The 22,916-nt window shown below is 43.1% G+C and overlaps 2 protein-coding genes across 2 annotated transcripts; one reads left to right on the top strand and one right to left on the bottom strand.

The window, feature by feature from the left end:
• Positions 1-2,114: 2,114 nt before the first annotated feature.
• Positions 2,115-21,022, bottom strand: LOC139468461 (uncharacterized). The gene is made up of 2 exons (XM_071250432.1): positions 20,938-21,022; positions 2,115-2,998 (listed from the first exon to the last, which is right to left on the bottom strand). The coding sequence occupies exon 2, from the start codon at positions 2,954-2,956 to the stop codon at positions 2,246-2,248; it is 711 nt and encodes a 236-aa protein (XP_071106533.1). The 5' UTR covers positions 2,957-2,998; positions 20,938-21,022; the 3' UTR covers positions 2,115-2,245.
• Positions 13,915-17,969, top strand: LOC139457475 (mucin-4-like). Its single transcript, XM_071238862.1, has 2 exons — positions 13,915-13,978; positions 15,616-17,969. Exons 1-2 carry the CDS (start codon positions 13,915-13,917, stop codon positions 17,967-17,969), a joined length of 2,418 nt encoding a protein of 805 aa, XP_071094963.1.
• Positions 21,023-22,916: the final 1,894 nt, after the last annotated feature.

The following is a 22,916-nucleotide window of genomic DNA, read 5'->3' as shown; positions in this document are numbered from 1 at the left end:
CAGTTGTGGGCCAGTAGGGTAGCCTGTACCAGCGATAGTGCATCTTCCCGGCAAAGATGTTTACTGACTTAATAAAGTCAGTTAACACCTTTGCCACCGGAAGATGAGGACAGTGGAGCAGAGTGGTGTTTGGACAGAGTGCCCGAAGAACGGATTATCGGTGGTTCGATACAAGGACTGGTCGGCTCAGAGTCTGTCTGAGTGTCTGAGTGCTGTATCCATGTTAAATTGCGGCATGGTATCTTAGAGGATCAGCAGTATAACACCGGCATTAATCTGGAGTAGTACAAGCAGCCATACATACACACACGCACGCCGTTATGTAAGTGAAATAAAAATGAACATAAATTAAAAACCCATTTTACCTCACCGTTTGGGATATCTAAACTTGCCGGAGAGAGCCGACACATAATTTGTGGGGAAATGCATGGGCATGCACAGAATACCTCATGTTGATCCTGTAAACTGCGAAGTCATGTCACCTGTAGGGTCCAGGGACGAAAGAGACGCCAGTGTTAATTTTGTTTGTTGTTTAATGTATTCCAGCTACATTACGAAATAATTGAATCTGGACCGGAAAATTTAGTTTTGGGATACAATGCCAAGTCAGCGAACCTGACCACCCGATCTCATTCGTCGCCTCTTTCGATTACGACATGGGTTTCTGAGGTTAGGTGAAATTGGGTTTAACGTCGCGGCCAAGATTATTGTGTGTGTGTGTGTGGCTGCTTGTGCTAGTCCGGAATGATGCCGATTTATAGTGCTTGCTCACTGAGATACCATGCCGCAGTTTAACATGAATACCCCACTCAGACACAGCACACTGACTCCGAGCCGAACAGTCCTTGTTTTAGCCCCTTAATGCCGAGCGCCTGGCAGGGTAACAACAAGTACCATATTTTAACGTCTTTTACTATGACGCGGCCGGGGACCGAACCCCGGACCTTCCGGACGCCGGACCACTAGACCACGAAGGCGGTCCATGGGTTTCTGAAGACCAATTCTAACCCGGATCTACACGGGTTGGAGCCAGTACCTAGGCCTGTAAGAGGCGCGGTGAAATTGGGTTCAACCTTTCAAGATTATTGCACTTATATAGCGACGTGCATTTACGTGTGTAGGTTTTATAGTACTAACCCAATGAGCCCATGCCACAGTTAAACATGGTTACCCCACACAAACACAGTATTCCGTGCCGACCGGGCCTTGTTTTATCCGCCTTAAATGGCGAGCGCCAGGCAAGGTTTCAAGTACAATCTCTTAACGTCTTTTGGTATGACGCGACCGGGGAGCGATCAACCGACCTTCCGCTCTCTGGGCAGACGTTCTGTCCACTAGACCATGTAGGTGGTCCATGCGTGTAAGCCGACACCAATGAGGAACAGGTGTCCGGGATCGTTTCTTATGCTTTCCAATTGTTTGCCCGTCACGTATTGGATAACTTAACGCTGTCGTAGTATTGGCGGTGTATAACAACTTTCATTCACTCATTGTACATATTTGCGTATTCACGTTCGTTCAAGAAAGACAGTAAAGAACATTTAATCTAGATTTGATTGGAATAATTTATTGTGATTGCACTATTTTAATCAATAAATCAAGTGCTAAATTTATAAAAAATATATATCGCTTAGTACATTCTGCTAGACCTAATGAGAACTTCTGATCAAAAGAACTTGTGTATCTAAAGACTATCGTATACATAGCCCATTTTAGACCAAAACAATTCAAAGATATAATGAACAACGAAATAACATAACAGAAATCCGTTTTCCTTCGAAACACCAATTCACAAAGATTTTTTTCAGAAAGCACACCTTTCTTAAAGGCATTTATACATTGTTTTCACGCGATTTCTTTCCACGGCGACTGTTTATGTGAAGGCGAAGCTTGATGTACTCCCGTGTTAGCATTTCGAAAAACGCACTTATCTTGATATTCTTTCAGTGCACAATAGCATTAGTCCTAGAGAGTGGGTTATCTCCCCTTAGTGCCCCATCCACCTACTGTTCGTGTATGGACTCCGTGAATGTCCTTCCAAAGACATGCCGACCTCACACGTGTCCGGATCGAGAAACTGTCACCGTAACCATCGCAACTAGAGTCTGGCAAAAACACCATGCTCGGATACACACATATATCCACAACCGCTTTGAAGTACGCTACAGCTTCAGCACCTGAGCAATAGCTGCTGGAGGTAGTGCCACCGTATGTTGACTAAATAGATGTATTCACATTGTTTTAGCTACCACTTTTTATCCATGCGTGTCCCCTGCACCAATGGCAGGCGCCCCGTACCATTTGGCCTTTGGGATGAAAGCTTGGTCTTAGGTTTGCCGAATTCTTTAGCCAGTCTTTCCCTAACATTGCGAACGGTTGAATGGTGTTTAGGGGCACTGAGGTTAGACCAGAAGTCTTCAGGGGGTCGTGTCCGTCTTGTAGAAACGTACTCGTCTGGAAGATCAAAATCCGTTTTCCCATTCGCTTCGTGTTTTCCATCTGTCACATCGGCGTCATTTTGTTGTTGCGGTAGGTCGCCGGCTACCTTCGATGTCTTTTCAGGCTTTGTTTCAATTGTCGTCTGCTTTACGACATCGTTTTGGTCGCCATTCTGTCGCAACCTGTACTGTTTATACTCGTAGTCAGGTATAAGTCTGGTCGAACGACCGGTATTCACCCTTGACCCCGAACTCTTCCCAGTTGTCCCATTTGGAACAGATGTCTGACTATAGTACGATGTAGCTTTCTTCTGAGCAGCAGACGCCATTTTCTGTTTGAGCATCTGGCTCTCCTTGTCATACTCACGAACCACAACCCGCTTAGCCTTTTCCACGTGTCGTTTCTCATTGTTTAGTCTGTTGTCAAACCTCGCATTGTCTCTTAATATCCCGTCCTCAAACTCTGACCTCGTGATGGAATGACTCGTCATCCCGGGAAGTGTCTTCCGACTGGACATGGCTGCTTAAATTCTTACCACAGTGCTACCTCCGTTCTACTCCTGAAAAACAACAACATGACGTTAATATTTCAGTCAAATTAATTATAAAGTCAGGAATCATTTTTCGCATTCATCAGGCTTAAATGATCCTGAAATAAAAATGGTCGACTTCATAGTTTTCAGTTACAATCGTAGATTTGTCATTGAATAGAAACAATGAGTAGATCAAAATCACCCAATTTGGGTCCTCTGGGTACTGGAAACGTATGATCATTGTTTTAGACGCCAAGGTAGTGGACCAAGTAGAACCTATAGCAACACCTACAGGAATGTGTCAGTGCAGGTTCACAAACAGGTGTTAGGACTGTTCAAGAAGAATATAATTACAATAAGTCATAATAAGACTGACCTAAATGTTTCCTTGAGAAAACGCCTCCCCAAAGAACAAACATCCAATGCATGCTTAAAACGTTTCCTGCGACATTTGATTTAACATGCAACTTGACGCGATTACTAATTAAACGTGCATACAAATAAGGTACTATCCCTGACACGAAAGCTGAGGTACTGGTTAAATACACACATGAACATGTTAAGTTACGTCCGCACGCCGTATAAATCCCAGCTTCACTCATGCAGGGTCGAGACAGAAACAACTCAAGTCTAGAAACCATATTTACTGGACGGGTCGTGTAATCTTGACCATATCGCCGTTATGGGGTGATTTATATCCAAATGAGTGGACTGCCTCTGAAATATTGATGACTTGACGGTATGTTTCCGTGCAACAGCTCGAATCAAATTTTCTGGGTCTCGTAACGCTAAATTGGATACTTCGGCGCTGACATCTCGCACGTCAGAGTTGCCGTCACGAATGGCAATGCTGTACGGCCAATTTAACGCCAATTACTGAAAATAAATCAATGGTGGTGAGGAATGGTTTGTCAGTGCAAATGTTACAGCGGACGAGCAGCAAACCAAGCTCTGTAAGCGCAAAAAAGTGTGCAAGATGGACACCATTAACGTTCACTCTTGGAAGGGATCGCAACTTTCATGTTGATATACGTGTAACCACCTTATATAAAGTCATTGAACAAACTGAAAACTTCGAAAAATCCAGCAAAGACATGATTTGATATAATTTTGGTGTGCTTATTGAGTATGACGAGAGTTTCATAGATCCCCATGCGGGGTATGTGTGGAGAACCCTCCCTTAAACCTATCATCGCGGGTTCGAAACCCGTTCAACTTGATAACGTGTTCAGGTTTGTCAACACAATACCCATGGGTTTCACCAGATTTAAGACATTTAAGACCTGGGTCGCTATTCTCCAACATCAAGCTGACATGCCGTTATGTCACTGAAATACTCTTAAGGCGGCCTTAAACCTATATAACGTACATCTCCTGCTAAAAGCCCTCGTTTGCTGGGAGCCAATTCTAACCCGGAATACCAACGGGGACCATCCAATGCTGGGCGAGTAGACCTTGGCTACTGAGGCGACTCGAGAGCAACGTGAGGATTGGTTGTAGTGGAACAAGGGTCTCTTGAGTTCTAGGGACTTGGAAAACACGCATTTTATAAGTGAAGATAAACACTTAATGTTATACAACTTTTGGTTTGGCAAAAGTACCCAGGAGAGGCACAGGCTCTGTGAATATATTTCTGTTTGTACCATGCAGATACACAAAGGGGGGCAATCGGGGACGCGAAAACCCTCAACAGGAATGTCTTTATCTGCTCACACGTGACGTATTACTTGAAAATACAGCTTGATATATAATCATATACAAGTATATCAGCCGTTGGAGTGTCTGGGTACCTCCCATTAAGTTGTCAACAAGGGCTTTTAACAGGCCGTGAATACGTGGAATAGTGCCGGCTCTTAATTGTCCAGGTCTCACCTATAGTGGGAGCTGGTATGTTCATATGTCAATACGGTGCCCGGTCCAAGGTAATACAGGGCAGCGGCGTGACCAATCTAATTATGAATAAAATATGCAGTGCAATATCAAAATATCAATAAAATATGCAGTGCAACATCAAAATATCAATAAAATATGCAGTGCAAACTCTAAATATCAATAACATATGCAGTGCAAAATCCAAATATCAAAACACATACAGTGCAAAATCTAAATTGTCATAAAATGGTGTGCAAAATCCAAATATTAATAACATATGTTGTGTAATATTAAAAAAAAAAACATATGCAGGGCAAAATCCAAATATCAATCAAATATCTAGTGCAAAGTCTATACATAATATCGGCAGATAAACGAAAACAGTTGGAATATTAAGTACATGTAATTAGTGAGTGATTGAGTTGGGTTTAACGCCGCTTTTAACAGTATTCCAGTTACATGAAGACGTTTACCACTTCGGTGAAACCCACGAGCACGGGTATGGTGCTGACAAACCTAGAAACATAATCGGGGCGAACCGGGATTCGAACCCACAATCATAGGTTTCTGGCGTGCCCAAGGGACGCAACTCTGCACAGCGAATCGCGGCGCCTTAGACGACTGGGCCACCCGTGCCCCCGTACACGTAATTAACGTTTCCGTTCGATTTCATACACATGACGTTAGGATCCATTGCAAACATTCATCACTTAGTGTCAGACAATGAGATGTAACTCCCTGACAAATTTCCTGGCAATCTTCTGAGGCTAAGGGGCAGCCTAGTGGTTAGGGCGTTCGCTCGTCACGCCGAAGACCCGGGTTCGATTCGCGACATGGGTACATTGTGTGAAGCCAATTTCTGGTGTCCCCCGCCGTGATACTGCCGGAATATTGCTAAATAGCGGCGTAAAACCTTCTATCACTCACTCTGAAGCTAGGACTTGTAGACTTTGTCGCATTGTCAGTTGGTGCAAGCATATTGGACTGTTGAGCGGCAAAGGTACAAGCTATCGGTATACCATTGCAATATTGATACCTATACTGCAATAGTATCGGAACAGTGTTTTACCTACACTCATAGTCTCTATATAGTATGGAAATCACGTTTATTTTCTGTTGTCAGCGAGTGTTCATAATGTTGATCGTAATTGCAGTTCTGTGTAAGGACACTTATAGACATATAAACTGCCGGGCAATACAATGTATTCACTTGAAAATTGGATTTGATCAAATATGACAATTATTATCAAAAGATTACTACTTTTACCGAAAAACTGCAAACTTAATGTCCAAAACACAAATATGACACCCGTGTGAAAAATCGCAATCGAATAACCTTTTCTAGTTTGGTTTTTCAACCACCATGAAGTTGGTCGTATATTTTCTACTAAAAGACGGATTTGAATGTCCGTTCTTTCCGTGATATTCCACCGAAACGGACATTTCTGAGCCAGATATCATCGGTGTTGACGGGAGGTCCAGTTGTTCGCGCATTCGCTCGTCTACATTCGATTCCATGAACATATTACAAACACGAAGTCCCTGTACAAATTACACATACGAAGTCCCTGTACATATTACATATACGAAGTCCCTGTACATGTTACATATCTGAAGTCCCTGTACTATTACATATACGAAGTTCCTGTACATATTACATTTACGAAGTCCCTGTACATATTACATATACGAAGTCCCTGTACATATTACATATACGAAGTCCTGTACATATTACATTTACGAAGTCCGTGTACATATTGCATATACGAAGTCCCTGTACATATTACATATACGAAGTCCCTGTACATATTACATATACGAAGTCCCTGTACATATTACATGTACGAAGTCCCTGTACATATTACATGTACGAAGTCCCTGTACATATTACATATACGAAGTCCCTGTACATATAACATATACGAAGTCCCTGTACATATTACATGTACGAAGTCCCTGTACATATTACATATACGAAGTCCCTGTACATATTACATATACGAAGTTCATGTACACATTATACATACGAAGTCCCTGTGCATATTACGTATACGAAATCCATGTACTATTACATAGACGAAGTCCCTGAACATATTACATATACGAAGTCCCTGAACATATTACACATACGAAGTCCCTGTGCATTTTACATATACGAAGTCCCGAAATATTACATATACGAAGTCCCTGTACTATTACATATACGAAGTCCCTGTACTATTACATATACGAAGTCCCTGTGCATATTACTTATACGAAGTTCATGTGCATATTACATATACGAAGTCCCTAAACATATTTCGTATACGAAGTCCCTGTAATATTACATATACGAAGTCCTGTAAATATTACATTTACGAAGTCGCTGTATTACATATACGAAATCTCTGCAATATTACATTTACGAAGTACCTGTAAATATTACATATACGAATTCCTGTAATGTTACATATACAAATGTGCGAAGTCGCTGTAATATCACACATCTGAAATCCCTGTACATATCACACATATATGAAATCCCCGACATATTACACATATGAAAGGAGTCAGTAATGAACAACAAGTCCGTTGACCTCGGTGTTGGGCTATAAGTAATGCAGGCGGTATTCGACTCCGTTATATTAGAGTGTCGGGTATACTTGTGTACACCTTGATGTAACACGGCTGGGCCGTCTGGTGTTTGGACTTCACGAGTGCGTGATAGATAGGTATAAGTTTCGTCAATATTTAGTTTACTCTCTGTAAAAGTTCATGAACTTTCCAGCCACGGATTTACTACTTGTCTTCCCCAGTTGGCGGAAGCATCTTCCATTGTTTAAAATGTGTACCCTGCTGAAGCTTACAAGGTCACGTATGTTGTTGGTCAGGAGTTGGCAAAGCTTGTCTGAACGGACTTCGGTTTATCGCCGGTTTGATTAGAAATAAGTTTGTTTGTTTGTTGTTTAACGCTCAGCAGCAGTCCAGCTAAATGACGGCAGCATGTAGGACAATACGGTGATTGACATCGGTCTACGCAATTGGGAAACGATGACATGCATCATCAACCAAGTCTGCGAGCCTGACCACCCGATCCCGTTAGCCGTCGCCTCTTACGACAAGCATAGTCGCCTTTTATGGCAAGCATGGGTTGCTGTAGACCTATTCTACCCAGGCTTTTCATGGGTCCTATCAAAAAGTATCCACCTTGTAAGTATCCCCATCCAGTTGAATATTTCATAATATCCACATGTTTAACTTTCTCGACATCAGGGCCTATTTTCGAAACGATCGTAGCCCTAGGCTAAAATTATCTTAAATTTATCGTAAGGAAATCGTAGGCTATCGTCGCATATTTCGAAACTATCGTAGCCCTAAGATATCTTAAGATTGTCGTAAATCTAAGACAGCCCCATACCTGTCGTAAGTTTATTTTATCTTCATCAAAGATAGGGCGGTCGGGTAGCCTAGTGGTTAAAGCGTTGGCTCGTCACGCCGAAGACCCGGGTTCCCGACATGGGTAAAATGTGTGAAGCCCATTTCTGGTGTCCCCCGCCGTGATATTTCTGGAATATTGCTAAAAGCGGCGTAAAACCATACTCACTCATTCATCCAAGATGGCGGCATACTTTTCCATAGATTTCTTGCCAAACAATTAGTCTGCTTTACGTTCAAACGTTGACATTTCATTAAGTTAAACACGAAGAACGCATAAAAGATATCACGTGAAAAATGTTTTTAATCGCGACAGCGATCCACATAACTGTGGAGTCGATAGCTTACAATATATTTCTATCAGAGTCCAAGCTGAATAAGTGTGAAACAACATACCTTTTCGATCATTTGGGAAGGATAAAAACAGAAGGTGTCGGCAGGCTACAGTAATGACCGTGACCTTATTGATAACTCAGGGGCAGCTAATCTTAGTTCATGCTCTAACTGAGAGTGGTTTCCCTTTGTATTCGCGCGGCCAAGCTCCTCACAGCGATAAGCCCGTTCGGGGAGCTCTCTATACTACCGAGAGTGTAACAAAGGTGTCACGCGTTGGGAAGGAGCTTGTCGCGCGGCGAGGCCTTGCTCAAATGTTACAGTGTTCATAAAGCGAGGAGTTCCGCTGTTATATTTTCTGGATCGCATTTGTGACAATGCTTTAGTATTTATTTTCGCATTTTATAAAATTTCAATCTACATGTGTGGCGAAGTGCAAAACCATAAGCGTTTCGCATCAGTTTTTACATCTAAAATGGTATGGGACGAGCGGTTTTAACAATTGAATGTAACTTTACAGTGTAGTATTTATTGATTTAACATGGAAATACATGCGATCAAATATGTGTATAGTATATTTGTATAAAGAGTATATTTAATCTTCTTCTAGCAAAAGTAATTGTAAGTATTTTGACAGCAAAAGTTAAGGACATATTTTTGCATCGTATTTTCGAGATTGGCGATTTGAAAAATCAAGTAAAATATGGGTTCCCATGCTCGTTTGAGTTTAAAATGTCGTCAAAAAGTAACATATTTTGAACACTGTCCAAAATTCAGTTTCCAATATATTATTTACCTCGTAGTGTTAAGGGGCAGACATTTTTCCGTGACTGAAATATTATCTGTAGCGGCGTCGATCCCGACTCAGAATCTCAGGTTACCAGTCTCCCACACTGGAGTGTGATAAGTAGCTGCATCTGTGACACACCTTACAAAACCAGTCATTTCATTTGGGCCTCACGACCCATGAAGATCCGGGGTAGAATTGGTCTTCAGCAACCCATGCTTGCCGTAAAAGGCGGCTATGCTTGTCTTATTAGGCGACTTACGGGATCGGGTGGTCAGGCTCGCTGACTTGGTTGATGCATGTCATCGTATCCCAGTTGCGTGGATCGATGCTCATGATGTCAATTACGGGATTGTATGGTCAAGACTCGATTATTTACAGACCGCCGTCATATAGCTGGTATATTGCAGAGTGCGGCGTTAAACAACACACAAACAAACAATTTGGGTCTCACGTGAAACATGAGCTGGTCTATTATATAACTACTCCATTTGCACGCACTCACCACATTCGCGGCGAGAAGAGAGACTGTGCCAATGAAATTGCTTTGAGATCTAGATCATACACTTTTTTAGATAACATATTTCTTCAGGGGACTTCTGTGGCAATGTAACGTCGGCTTGAAGCAGTCTTTAGTTATCCCGAAGATAAAGACAGGAGGTGTTTTTTTCAAATATCGATTCGATCGTAAACATGGCCAGTCTCCGAGTAGCCGCTAAATCCATGTCATTTGTCAGTGCTATAAAGTTTTAAAATATTTAAATAGAGATCATTGACTGTCTTATTAAACTTAATAGATGAGGTAAAGGGGTAAACGTCGTGTTTAAGAGTATTGCACTTATATAGCGACGTGCATGCACATTTGTGTGTGGCTGCTTGTACTAGTCCCGACTGATGCCGATTTTATAGTGCTAGCACACTGAGATACCATGCCGCAGTTTAACATGGGGACCCCACCCCGACACACTATTCTGACTCCGAAATGACCAGTCCTTGGCTTATCCCCTTACTACTGAATGCCAGGCAGGGTAACAACAAACACGATCTTTTAACATTTTTTGATATGACGCGGCAGGGAATCGAACCCCGACCTTCCGCTCTCTGAACAGACGCTCTGTCCACTCGACCACGGAGGATGTCATATATATATATATTTAGAACATAATATCATGTCAAACATATTTAGACACCATAATTATTAAAACAATCATGTATATTTATTTGGGTATTTTAAACGTAAAAAAACCCTATTTATATTAAAACAAATAAACTATGTAGGAAAACAATATATAATTTTAATATTAACATCGTATACCTTGAATAGACAACATCTCTGTATATATGGAAGTACATGTCTACTCGTCCCAATGATAACCCTCATGGGACTACTCACCTGAGCTGCTTGAAACCACTCCGTGCCCGCGCTCTAGCCCTCCGTCTGTCAATATGACACTATCTGGACCGAGTCCCTTCCTACACCGTCATACTCGCCAAGCGACTAAATCCGGGTGTTTATCGAAGACTCAATTACCCGGGTGTGCGGATCACTGAGGGTAAACTGTAGCTTCAGAAAACCACCCGAGCTGAATAGAATCGGTATTGACAAACTGCCACCGTGAAAGCATTGGTCACAGTATACTACTTGGCTCCCCGCGTATTGTTAAATATGAAAAGTTTGTTTGACGTGTTTGGGTAATATAGGTCTGAATGGGCGGTACCCTGTTAATAGATGGGGTTTTACAAATTGGTGACTCTTGTACGTAAAGGGTTATTCTTTGTGTAAATGTATTCGTGTTTACCCCGCTGAAGATCTTTGGAGTGAATGTATTCTAATATGAGGGTCGAGTGTTTGCCCGTGTGTGATATGTTAACTGACACTCCCGATTGCACGTGTATTTGAAAATCAATAAATATCAATAAAGATCAACAAGCCATGTGTTATCGATTTGCACCCGACAAGCTGAGTCGGAATATCAGTGACTGTAACATGTGTTAAACCATGGGGCCTGTGACAGGAGACAATACGACATAAGTGGTGACCACATGCCCTGGCCCCGTGTGCAAGCTGAGCCAGTTGCATAATATTACACACTACCAGGATTCCCTAAAGCTGAAACAACGCTTCCCCTGTCGCGATTTGCCGCATTGTATACATGTAAATACCACAATGGAACTTACGTGTTAATTATAGATCTTTCGTAAACATATATTGCTATTATTTGGCTATAACAAACATTATGTCTGATTATGAAACCATTGTCCATGCTTTGAAGACGAAGCTGCGGCAAGACTTGACGTCAGAATTCGAACATAATACCCTCACAACGTTTACAGCAAACCCTAAATGTGAAAAAACAACTGTTTGAATTTTTGTTCGAAATGTTCCCCGAGGGTTTTAATATCATCGAAACACACCAGGGACGGGGAAAATGATATATGTGTACCATGGATGTTGATGCACCGTGTGTGTGTGTGTGTGTGTGTGTGTGTGTGTGTGTGTGTGTGTGTGTGTGTGTGTGTGTGTGTGTGTGTGTGTGTGTGTGTGCGTGCGTTCGTGCTTTATTGCGATCGTGTGCGCGTGTGTGTGTCCTCCTTGTATTAGGGGTGTGTGTGTGTGTGTGTGTGTGTGTGTGGAGAAATCAGGCTTATAGTGTACATTTACAAAGTGAAGGGTTTATACAGTTTAAGGCGTGGGTTCAAGGGATCAAAAGCAGGTACCACAAGCTATTACCCTCTGATTTCAGACTTGTTTGCATAACTGTCCATGTCGAGTATTGAGTAAATACGATTTAGAAAGATGGCAGTTGATTAATTCACTGATGGATTGATTGATCACGTCTAAATACACTGCAGTATAACAGGCTCCAGGACGTATTGATCACGTCTAAATACACTGCAGTATAACAGGCTCCAGGACGTATTGATCACGTCTAAATACACTGCAGTATAACAGGCTCCTGGACGTATTGATCACGTCTAAATACACTGCAGTATAACAGGCTCCTGGACGTATTGATCACGTCTAAATACACTGCAGTATAACAGGCTCCTGGACGTATTGATCACGTCTAAATACACTGCAGTATAACATGCTCCTGGACGTATTGATCACGTCTAAATACACTGCAGTATAACAGGCTCCTGGACGTATTGATCACGTCTAAATACACTGCAGTATAACAGGCTCCTGGACGTATTGATCACGTCTAAATACACTGCAGTATAACAGGCTCCTGGACGTATTGATCACGTCTAAATACACTGCAGTATAACAGGCTCCTGGACGTATTGATCACGTCTAAATACACTGCAGTATAACATGCTCCTGGACGTATTGATCACGTCTAAATACACTGCAGTATAACAGGCTCCTGGACGTATTGATCACGTCTAAATACACTGCAGTATAACAGGCTCCTGGACGTATTGATCACGTCTAAATACACTGCAGTATAACATGCTCCTGGACGTATTGATCACGTCTAAATACACTGCAGTATAACAGGCTCCTGGACGTATTGATCACGTCTAAATACACTGCAGTATAACAGGCTCCTGGACGTATTGATCACGTCTGAATACACTGCAGTATAACATGCTCCTGGACGTATTGATCACGTCTAAATACACTGCAGTATAACATGCTCCTGGACGTATTGATCACGTCTAAATACACTGCAGTATAACAGGCTCCTGGACGTATTGATCACGTCTAAATACACTGCAGTATAACCGGCTCCTGGACGTATTGATCACGTCTGAATACACTGCAGTATAACAGGCTCCTGGACGTATTGATCACGTCTAAATACACTGCAGTATAACATGCTCCTGGACGTATTGATCACGTCTAATTACACTGCAGTATAACAGGCTCCTGGACGTATTGATCACGTCTAAATACACTGCAGTATAACCGGCTCCAGGACGTATTGATCACGTCTGAATACACTGCAGTATAACAGGCTCCTGGACGTATTGATCACGTCTAAATACACTGCAGTATAACAGGCTCCTGGACGTATTGATCACGTCTAAATACACTGCAGTATAACATGCTCCTGGACGTATTGATCACGTCTAAATACACTGCAGTATAACAGGCTCCTGGACGTATTGATCACGTCTAAATACACTGCAGTATAACAGGCTTTCTGGACGTATTGTACATTTTGGAGGAAGAATTTCAATTATTTCTTACTCATCCGAACAAAATTATGGGAAAGGGGTGTTTGTTATCGGACACTCCTATGCCACGTTGTCACGGGAGTAATGAGTTGGGACATCCTTATGTACACTGCCGGACAAAAGAAAGTATACACTTGAAAATTGTTTAGGACCATTACAAACGTTACTTGGCTAAATGTTACAAATGTTATATTTGGGATAACACTTTCTTAGTTAAGTACAGATTCTCGTACTTTCTTGGGTTGCGTCCCGTCCGGGATTCGAACCAACACTTCCAGAGTGAGGCTCCTAATGGCCAGTACACAAAGTCAGCGATCCGACCCACTCAGCCACCGAAGCTTCCACAAAAATGAAAGTCCGACAACTGGTAGCAACTGTCGGACTTTCATTTTTGTGGAAGCCTCGGTGGCTGAGTGGGTTAGATCGCTGACTTTGTGTACTGGCCATTAGGAGCCTCACTCTGGAGGTGTGGGTTCGAATCCCGGACGGGACTAAAAAAAGTACGAGAATCAGTACTTTACTAAGAAAGTGTTATCCAAAATTATGAACCCTGCCTTCTGTGTCTTTTACCACTATTTTATTATGTATGTCACCCTAACGGTTATTGAATACCCTAATTACATAGAAACAATGTCTGAAATTCAGACAATACACTTATTACAACACAAGACACTTATTACAACACAAGATACTTATTACAACACAAGACACTTATTACAACACAAGACACTTATTACAACACAAGACACTAATGACAAGGTTTTCACCATGATGTAAATCTTTCCCTTTAAAGGGGTCGAAACTAAAGCAAACTGGTAGTCCAAGAGTGATTCAAGTCCGCTTAATCTGCTAGCTCACTGTGTGTACGTGTAATCAAAGTTTACCCTAATTAAACAGAGGCATGTCTCAATACCATTAAGGGAACGAACTTCGACGTCTAGGCCTAGATTTAACATAGGCTGCACACCGCGGTCCGCCTTTAACATGCGCGTTATTTGCTGACATACTTTCAAAATATTGTATAATGACGGCTGATGTGCATTCTAAGAAGGGCTACAGGCATTACAGAGCCTTGTAAATCAGCGAAGTCCAATGTATTCTCCACTTGACGTCTAGGTGTCTACATGTACTTGGACAAAAGTGAAATGGTACATTTCCATCTTTATTTATGACCCATCTCAATGTGTCTGTGAAACAGGAATGGTATTTCTCCAATTTGGTTCGGTCCTCTTATCTCAATTATTAAGCAATCGACATAGATTAATCTTTGCCATGTGAGCTATTTATGAATGCTATTTATCAAATACTACATGATATTAGATTGTTACCCTTGATAAATCACCCAGATATCAAATAAATATGCGTCAGAATACACAAACAAAATACTCCGCAATACCATACCAATAAGATATATAGCAATAAGCTGCGCGTCACATCATTTGCAACCTTGCGTATTGACATGTTAATCTATTCATCGACAAAACATTTTACATGTTCGTAGCCAGACACCTACTGGGAACTTTTGTCGTGGGTTTGAGCGGTAATGTTGGTGACGTTTTCTCTTTCCCGTGCGGCTCATTTGTCACTATTTGAGCGTAGTTTATTAAAAACGCACGTGATCAACTTTACTGTGAGTATTGTGAGATATAATATATTGACATGATAGTTCTGCATGTTGTATGGTATAAAGTTATTGGTAATCATCCCAGTTACCGATGTACACCCCAACCCTCCCATAGTGATAGCTGACGTCTGGTATTGAAGAGACCGGTTTGGGTGATGAAATATAATGGGTGCCGTTGTACAAAGCGACTTCAGCGCTGAGGTGATCGGAACTCAAATACCTTAAAACAGACTTACGACAGTCGTTTTTGTACAAGGTCACCCGAAAGCGACGGTAAAGCATGCTCCTGGATAGTTGTAACATGCTTGCATACCTCTGGGTGCAACTGGGCATCAATTGACTACAACACCAGATCAAGGACGACAGTACTACAACACCAAGGCCGATAGTACTACAACACCAAGGACGACAGTACTACAACACCAGATCAAGGACGACAGTACTACAACACCAAGGCCGATAGTACTACAACACCAGATCAAGCCCGACAGTACTACGACACCAAGGCCGATAGTACTACAACACCAGATCAAGACCGACAGTACTACAACACCAGATCAAGACCGACAATACTACAACACCAGATCAAGACCGACAGTACTACAACACCAGATCAAGACCGACAGAACTACAACACCAGATCAAGGACGACAGTACTACAAAACCAGATCAAGGACGACAGTACTACAACACCAGATCAAGGACGACAGAACTACAACACCAGATCAAGACCGACAGTACTACAACACCAGATCAAGACCGACAATACTACAACACCAGATCAAGGACGACAGTACTACAACACCAGATCAAGACCGACAGTACTACAACACCAGATCAATGACGACAGTACTACAAAACCAGATCAAGGACGACAGTACTACAACACCAGATCAAGGACGACAGAACTACAACACCAGATCAAGACCGACAGTACTACAACACCAAGGCCGATAGTACTACAACACCAGATCAAGACCGACAGTACTACAACACCAAGGCCGATAGTACTACAACACCAAGGACGACAGTACTACAACACCAGATCAAGGACGGCAGTACTTCAACACCAGATCAAGGACGACAGTACTACCACACCAAGGACGACAGTACTACAACACCAGATCAAGCCCGACAGTACTACGACACCAAGGCCGATAGTACTACAACACCAGATCAAGACCGACAGTACTACAACACCAGATCAAGACCGACAATACTACAACACCAGATCAAGACCGACAGTACTACAACACCAGATCAAGACCGACAGAACTACAACACCAGATCAAGGACGACAGTACTACAAAACCAGATCAAGGACGACAGAACTACAACACCAGATCAAGACCGACAGTACTACAACACCAGATCAAGACCGACAATACTACAACACCAGATCAAGACCGACAGTACTACAACACCAGATCAAGACCGACAGTACTACAACACCAGATCAAGGACGACAGTACTACAAAACCAGATCAAGGACGACAGTACTACAGCACCAGATCAAGGACGACAGAACTACAAAACCAGATCAAGGACGACAGTACTACAGCACCAGATCAAGGACGACAGAACTACAACACCAGATCAAGACCGACAGAACTACAACATCAGATCAAGGGCGACAGTACTACAACACCAGATCAAGGACGACAGAACTACAACACCAGATCAAGACCGACAGTACTACAGCACCAGATCAAGGACGACAGTACTACAAAACCAGATCAAGGACGACAGTACTACAGCACCAGATCAAGGACGACAGAACTACAACACCAGATCAAGACCGACAGAACTACAACACCAGATCAAGGACGACAGTACTACAACACCAGATCAAGGACGACAGAACTACAACACCAGATCAAGACCGACAGTACTACAACACCAGATCAAGACCGACAATACTACAACACCAGATCAAGACCGACAGTACTACAACACCAGATCAAGACCGACAGTACTACAACACCAGATCAAGGACGACAGTACTACAAAACCAGATCAAGGACGACAGTACTACAGCACCAGATCAAGGACGACAGAACTACAACACCAGATCAAGACCGACAGAACTACAACATCAGATCAAGGGCGACAGTACTACAACACCAGATCAAGGACGACAGTACTACAACACCAGATCAAGACCGACAGTACTACAACACCAGATCAAGGACGACAGTACTACAACACCAGATCAAGACCGACAGTACTACAACACCAGATCAAGACCGACAGTACTACAACACCAGATCAAGGACGACAGTACTACAACACCAGATCAAGACCGACAGTACTACAACACCAGATCAAGACCGACAGTACTACAACACCAGATCAAGACCGACAGAACTACAACACCAGATCAAGGACGACAGAACTACAACACCAGATCAAGACCGACAGTACTACAACACCAGATCAAGACCGACAGAACTACAACACCAGATCAAGGACGACAGAACTACAACACCAGATCAATGACGACAGTACTACAACACCAGATCAAGACCGACAGAACTACAACACCAGATCAAGGACGACAGAACTACAACACCAGATCAAGACCGACAGAACTACAACACCAGATCAATGACGACAGTACTACAACACCAGATCAAGACCGACAGTACTACAACACCAAGATCAAGACCGACAATACTACAACACCAGATCAAGACCGACAGTACTACAACACCAGATCAAGGACGACAGAACTACAACACCAGATCAAGACCGACAGTACTACAACACCAGATCAATGACGACAGTACTACAACACCAGATCAAGGACGACAGAACTACAACACCAGATCAAGGACGACAGAACTACAACACCAGATCAAGACCGACAGTACTACACCACATTAACAGTTTTTAGCTAGTATACAGTCTGTTTGCTCTTTAACGCCGCACTCAGCAATTTTCCAGGCATATGTAAATAGTCTGTAAATAATCCAAGTCTGGACCATTCCAGTGAATGACATTATGAGCATCGATCCACGCTATTGCGAGCCTGACCACCCGATCCCGTTAGTCGCCTCTTACGACAAGCATGGGTTGTATAAATAAAGTATCATGCTTGTTCTCTTCTCTACGTTATATACCAGTCATATACGCCAAGACATGTATGCACATAAAACTCTGATGTAATTTTACACACCCGTTTCCTATATGGTTAAAACATTCTTTCCCCAACTGGGGCGGTCACCATGCGTTACCCGGATGGTGGAGTATTATACCCTACATCCATCAATCACCGGTGTGTCTGGTCCACACTCGATCATTCAGACCGCTGTGATATAAATTGCCGGGCAGAAGAAAGTATACATTTGAAAAATGGATTTGACTAAACAATTACAAATGTTGTCAAAACGTTGCTAGGCTGAAAACAGTCGGAGAAACACTGCAAATCTAAGGTCCACAACACAAATGTGATACCTGTATGATCTACATCTCTATCGAATTACTATTTCTTGTTTGATTCATCAAGCAAAGGTGTATACACCCTTTTGCCCGCCAGTTGAGTTGTAATATTACAGAGCGCGGCGTTAAACAACATTGACACACTAAAGTCAGATCTGATCTGACCCGTGAAGATCCGGGATAGAATAGGTCTTCAGCAACCCAAGGGGACTATGCTTGTCGTAAATGGCGGCTAACGGGATCGGGTGGTCAGGCTGACTGTTTGGCTGATGCATGTCATAGTATCCAAATTGCGTGGATCTATGCTCATGTTTTCAATCAGTGGATTGTCAGGTCCAGACTCGATTATTTACAGACCGCCGTCATATAGCTGGAATATTTCTGAGTGCGGCGTTAAACAACAAACCAACCGAACCAACCAGCCAAATCGATAGAAAGTCCGACAAAACTGAATAACTTATTATGCCAATTGTCTTTCACAACCGAAAGTAACCGTAAATGAATTGTGAATGTCATGGAGTACCTGAACAAACACCAACCACCCGTGTCTCACACGTTACGCAGAGAATAATACCAATTGTGTAATGAATTAATAATGACTACAAAATTACTTCCCGAGATGGCGGAGATACGTCGTCTTGCACGAAGACAACCAAGAGTCATTAGGCCACGGTTGGGGCCTTTGTATTGATTCAACAAGCCCTGATACTGGATATGGAATTACTTTCTGCTAATGTTCTGGATTATGAGGAACAATATCGTCAAGCGTCACAACAGACACCTTGGACCGTGACAAACTAAGGGAGGGCTCGGTAGATTCCGTTATATTTAAAGGCTGGCCGATTTACATCGGAAACAGTCGAGTTGCAATACAGTAAACTACGGTTATAACGAACTCAAAGGGACTACTAGATTTAGTTCGTTATAACCGTAGTTCGTTATAAGCATATTTACAACATATATACAGCAAATGGACGGGACCAAAAAACAGTTCCTCATATCCCTCAGACACGAAATAAGCCACGAAATACTCGAGCAAACAAGCAAGAACTGTAATATTGGTATGATAGTGGCAACATCTTGTATATTTGTATGTGAATAGGTTCTTCAATATTCCCATCGGAGTGCATCGACTGCGTCATCAGTTAGTACACATATAATAACTAAGACGGAATGTTAAGTACTTATTTAATATCAAGTACGATTTTTAGCTCCACTCCATTGCAACTCCAACAATTTCTCCGAATAGAAAATATACGCCTGAGAATAGCCGCAAGGTTCGATGCAAGGAACTTTCACCAACAGGTTGCACCCTGGTCCAAAACAATTATCTAAATAGATAAAATCTCAGATGTCTGATGACTGTCATGAGTAGTTAATACAGTTGGGACTACTGCAGTAGTTGTGTGGCAATGTCATCAGCGGCAACCGTCATATAATGTATAATGATTATCATCAGTTGGATAATCTGAATATACGATGGTCTGATACATTGATGAGTGACTGATTATGGTTTTACGCCGCTTTTAGCAATATTCCACCAATATCGCGGCGAGGGACACCAGAAATAGGCTACTGTACCCATGTCGGGAATCGAACCTGGGCCTTCGGAGTGACGAGCGAACGCTTTAACCACTAAGCTTTTCCTTAAAAGAAGCAAGAGCTTGATTGATGAAGCTTCAGTACAGTACATAATCTTGAAGTACCCACAGTTTGATGACGTCAAGCCCAAGAATTATACACATTATAATAATTTTATGTCAAATTATACATAACCTGGGGATTAGTGATGTGGTATAGTAAATAAAGTCTAGTGGTATTGACTGTGTTCAAAGGTCTGTGTTGTGTGGACAAATAAGGCTTAGTCAAGATACGAATTTCAGATTTGTTGACGTGCACTTGGTGCATGTAGACATACAATTAGGTTGCAGTTTTCAATAATAGGTTGCACTTGTGCATGTTATATACAAGTATATCGAGCCATGCAACCAGTCTTGATTATCCGACAAAACAGATTCCATTTGGCGTAAAGTCAAGCGGTGAAAATTATATAAATGGATCACTGAAAAATTGTGATGACACCAGGTGTTCCGGAAAAGGGTAAATATGTCCTGCCCTACCGGGAACACCCGCCACACAGAATGTGTTTGTTACCTGACTTCCGCAACAGTCCTCTCGCCATACGATGACGGCACACAAGTAAAGCATCCACGATTAAGGAAACGTTACAAACAAACCTTTGACAAGTTACAATATCGCGCGAGTCACTTGATCTCTGAATCGAAGTTGATAATGGCCAGTACTCACCTTGTCAACATCTACAGTCAACAGTCATTGTCCTCTGACCGCGAGCTTCTGACACACACGTCACACAGAACCACCACCACCACGCCGCCCGACACCTCCCTACCTCATTACTAGTGATACACAATGCGAGACTGCATGGCACCGCCCTACAATGGTAAACACACAATGCCAGGTGGAGTCATTGATTCCTGGGTATTCGCAGATGCGCGGTGTTGGGGAGTAGTCAAGTCGTCGTAGATATTCCATAAAACAATAGACATACATTCGATATGAGAGATCTCTCTGGAGACTGAGTTAAGCGGCACACATCGTCTCTCTGTAGCCATGACCCTGTGTGGTATATCATCCTTGTATGTCGTGTTTGTTGAATTTGAAAAATGGAATCCGATAGGGATGGTGGAATACATGGAGCTTATGGTCGCACTCAGATGTACACGTGTACGTCGTGAAGTGTATAGCCACATAGGCAGCTGGGACTGTATGATCCTCAGGGAGCTGAGAATGAAAATACAGTGCACACTGATCCATGAACGGGGGGAATCTTGTAGCTCCATGGACATTGACTTGGTGAATGGAAGTGGGAACAACAAACAAAGTGGTAGTGATGGTGGTAGTGGTAGTGGTAGTGGTGGTCCATATCACAGGTGGTTAACTTCATTGCTACATATGAGATAACCATGTTATCACATTCGCAGGTGTTATTGAGTATTCGATCCCGGAAATTATCACTTAGAAACGACAGTCTAAGCGAGAGTGCATCGGAAAAATATATTTCATCTGTTTTCTATTTACAATGGCCACAGACAATGGCCACAGACAATGCAATACGGTGAGAAATATATTATTGGTGACGCGTTTTCAAACAAAGTATTATTCCTCACAACGGAGAAAGCTGTGTTTGTGTCCCAGCTCCACCTGCCAGATCCTGATTGAATAACTTCCCAACTTATAAACACAGCAGAAAACGTCACCTGTCTACAGGGATGAACCTGGGGCTATACAGGCTCGGCTCCAGGGTCGGGCTAGTAGTTCGGCTGTTCCAGGGATGTACCTGTGTCTGTACATGCTCTGCTCCAGGGTCGGGCTAGTAGTTCGGGGGTTCCAGGGACGAACCTGGGTCTAAACATGCTCGGCTCCAGGGTCGGGTTATTTGTTCGGGGGCTCCAGGGATGTACCCGGGTCTATACATGCTCGGCTCCAGGGTCGGGCTTTTAGTTTGGGGGTTCCAGGGATGTACCTGGGTCTGTACATGCTCGGCTCCAGGGTTGGGCTAGTAGTTCGGGGGTTCCAGGGATGTACCTGGGTCTGTACATGCTCGGCTCCAGGGTCGGGTTATTTGTTCGGGGGCTCCAGGGATGTACCCGGGTCTGTACATGCTCGGCTCCAGTGTCGGGTTATTAGTTCGGGGGTTCCAGGGATGTACCTGGGTCTGTTCATGCTCGGCTCCAGGGTCGGGTTATTATTTCGGGTGCTCCAGGGATGTACCCGGGTCTATACATGCTCGGCTCCAGGGTCGGGCTTTTAGTTTGGGGGTTCCAGGGATGTACCTGGGTCTATACATGCTCGGCTCCAGGGTGGGGCTACTAGTTCGGGGGTTCCAGGGATGTACCTGGGTCTATACATGCTCGGCTCCAGGGTGGGGCTACTAGTTCGGGGGTTCCAGGGATGTACCTGGGTCTGTTCATGCTCGGCTCCAGGGTCGGGTTATTATTTCGGGTGCTCCAGGGATGTACCTGGGTCTGTACATGCTCGGCTCCAGGGTCGGGTTATTTGTTCGGGCGTTCCAGGGATGTACCTGGGTCTATACATGCTCGGCTCCAGGGTCGGGCTACTAGTTTAGGGGTTCCAGGGATGTACCTGGGTCTATACATGCTCGGCTCCAGGGTCGGGCTACTAGTTCGGGGGTTCCAGGGATGTACCTGGGTCTGTACATGCTCGGCTCCAGGGTCGGGCTACTAGTTGGGCTGTTCCAGGGATGT

This window comes from Haliotis cracherodii, unplaced genomic scaffold, assembly GCF_022045235.1.
Source record: "Haliotis cracherodii isolate W230 unplaced genomic scaffold, xgHalCrac1.p SCAF_1, whole genome shotgun sequence".
Classification (NCBI taxonomy): Eukaryota; Metazoa; Mollusca; class Gastropoda; order Lepetellida; family Haliotidae; genus Haliotis; species Haliotis cracherodii.
Note: the sequence above shows the minus strand (reverse complement) of the source record. Positions and strands in the feature narration are given on the sequence as shown.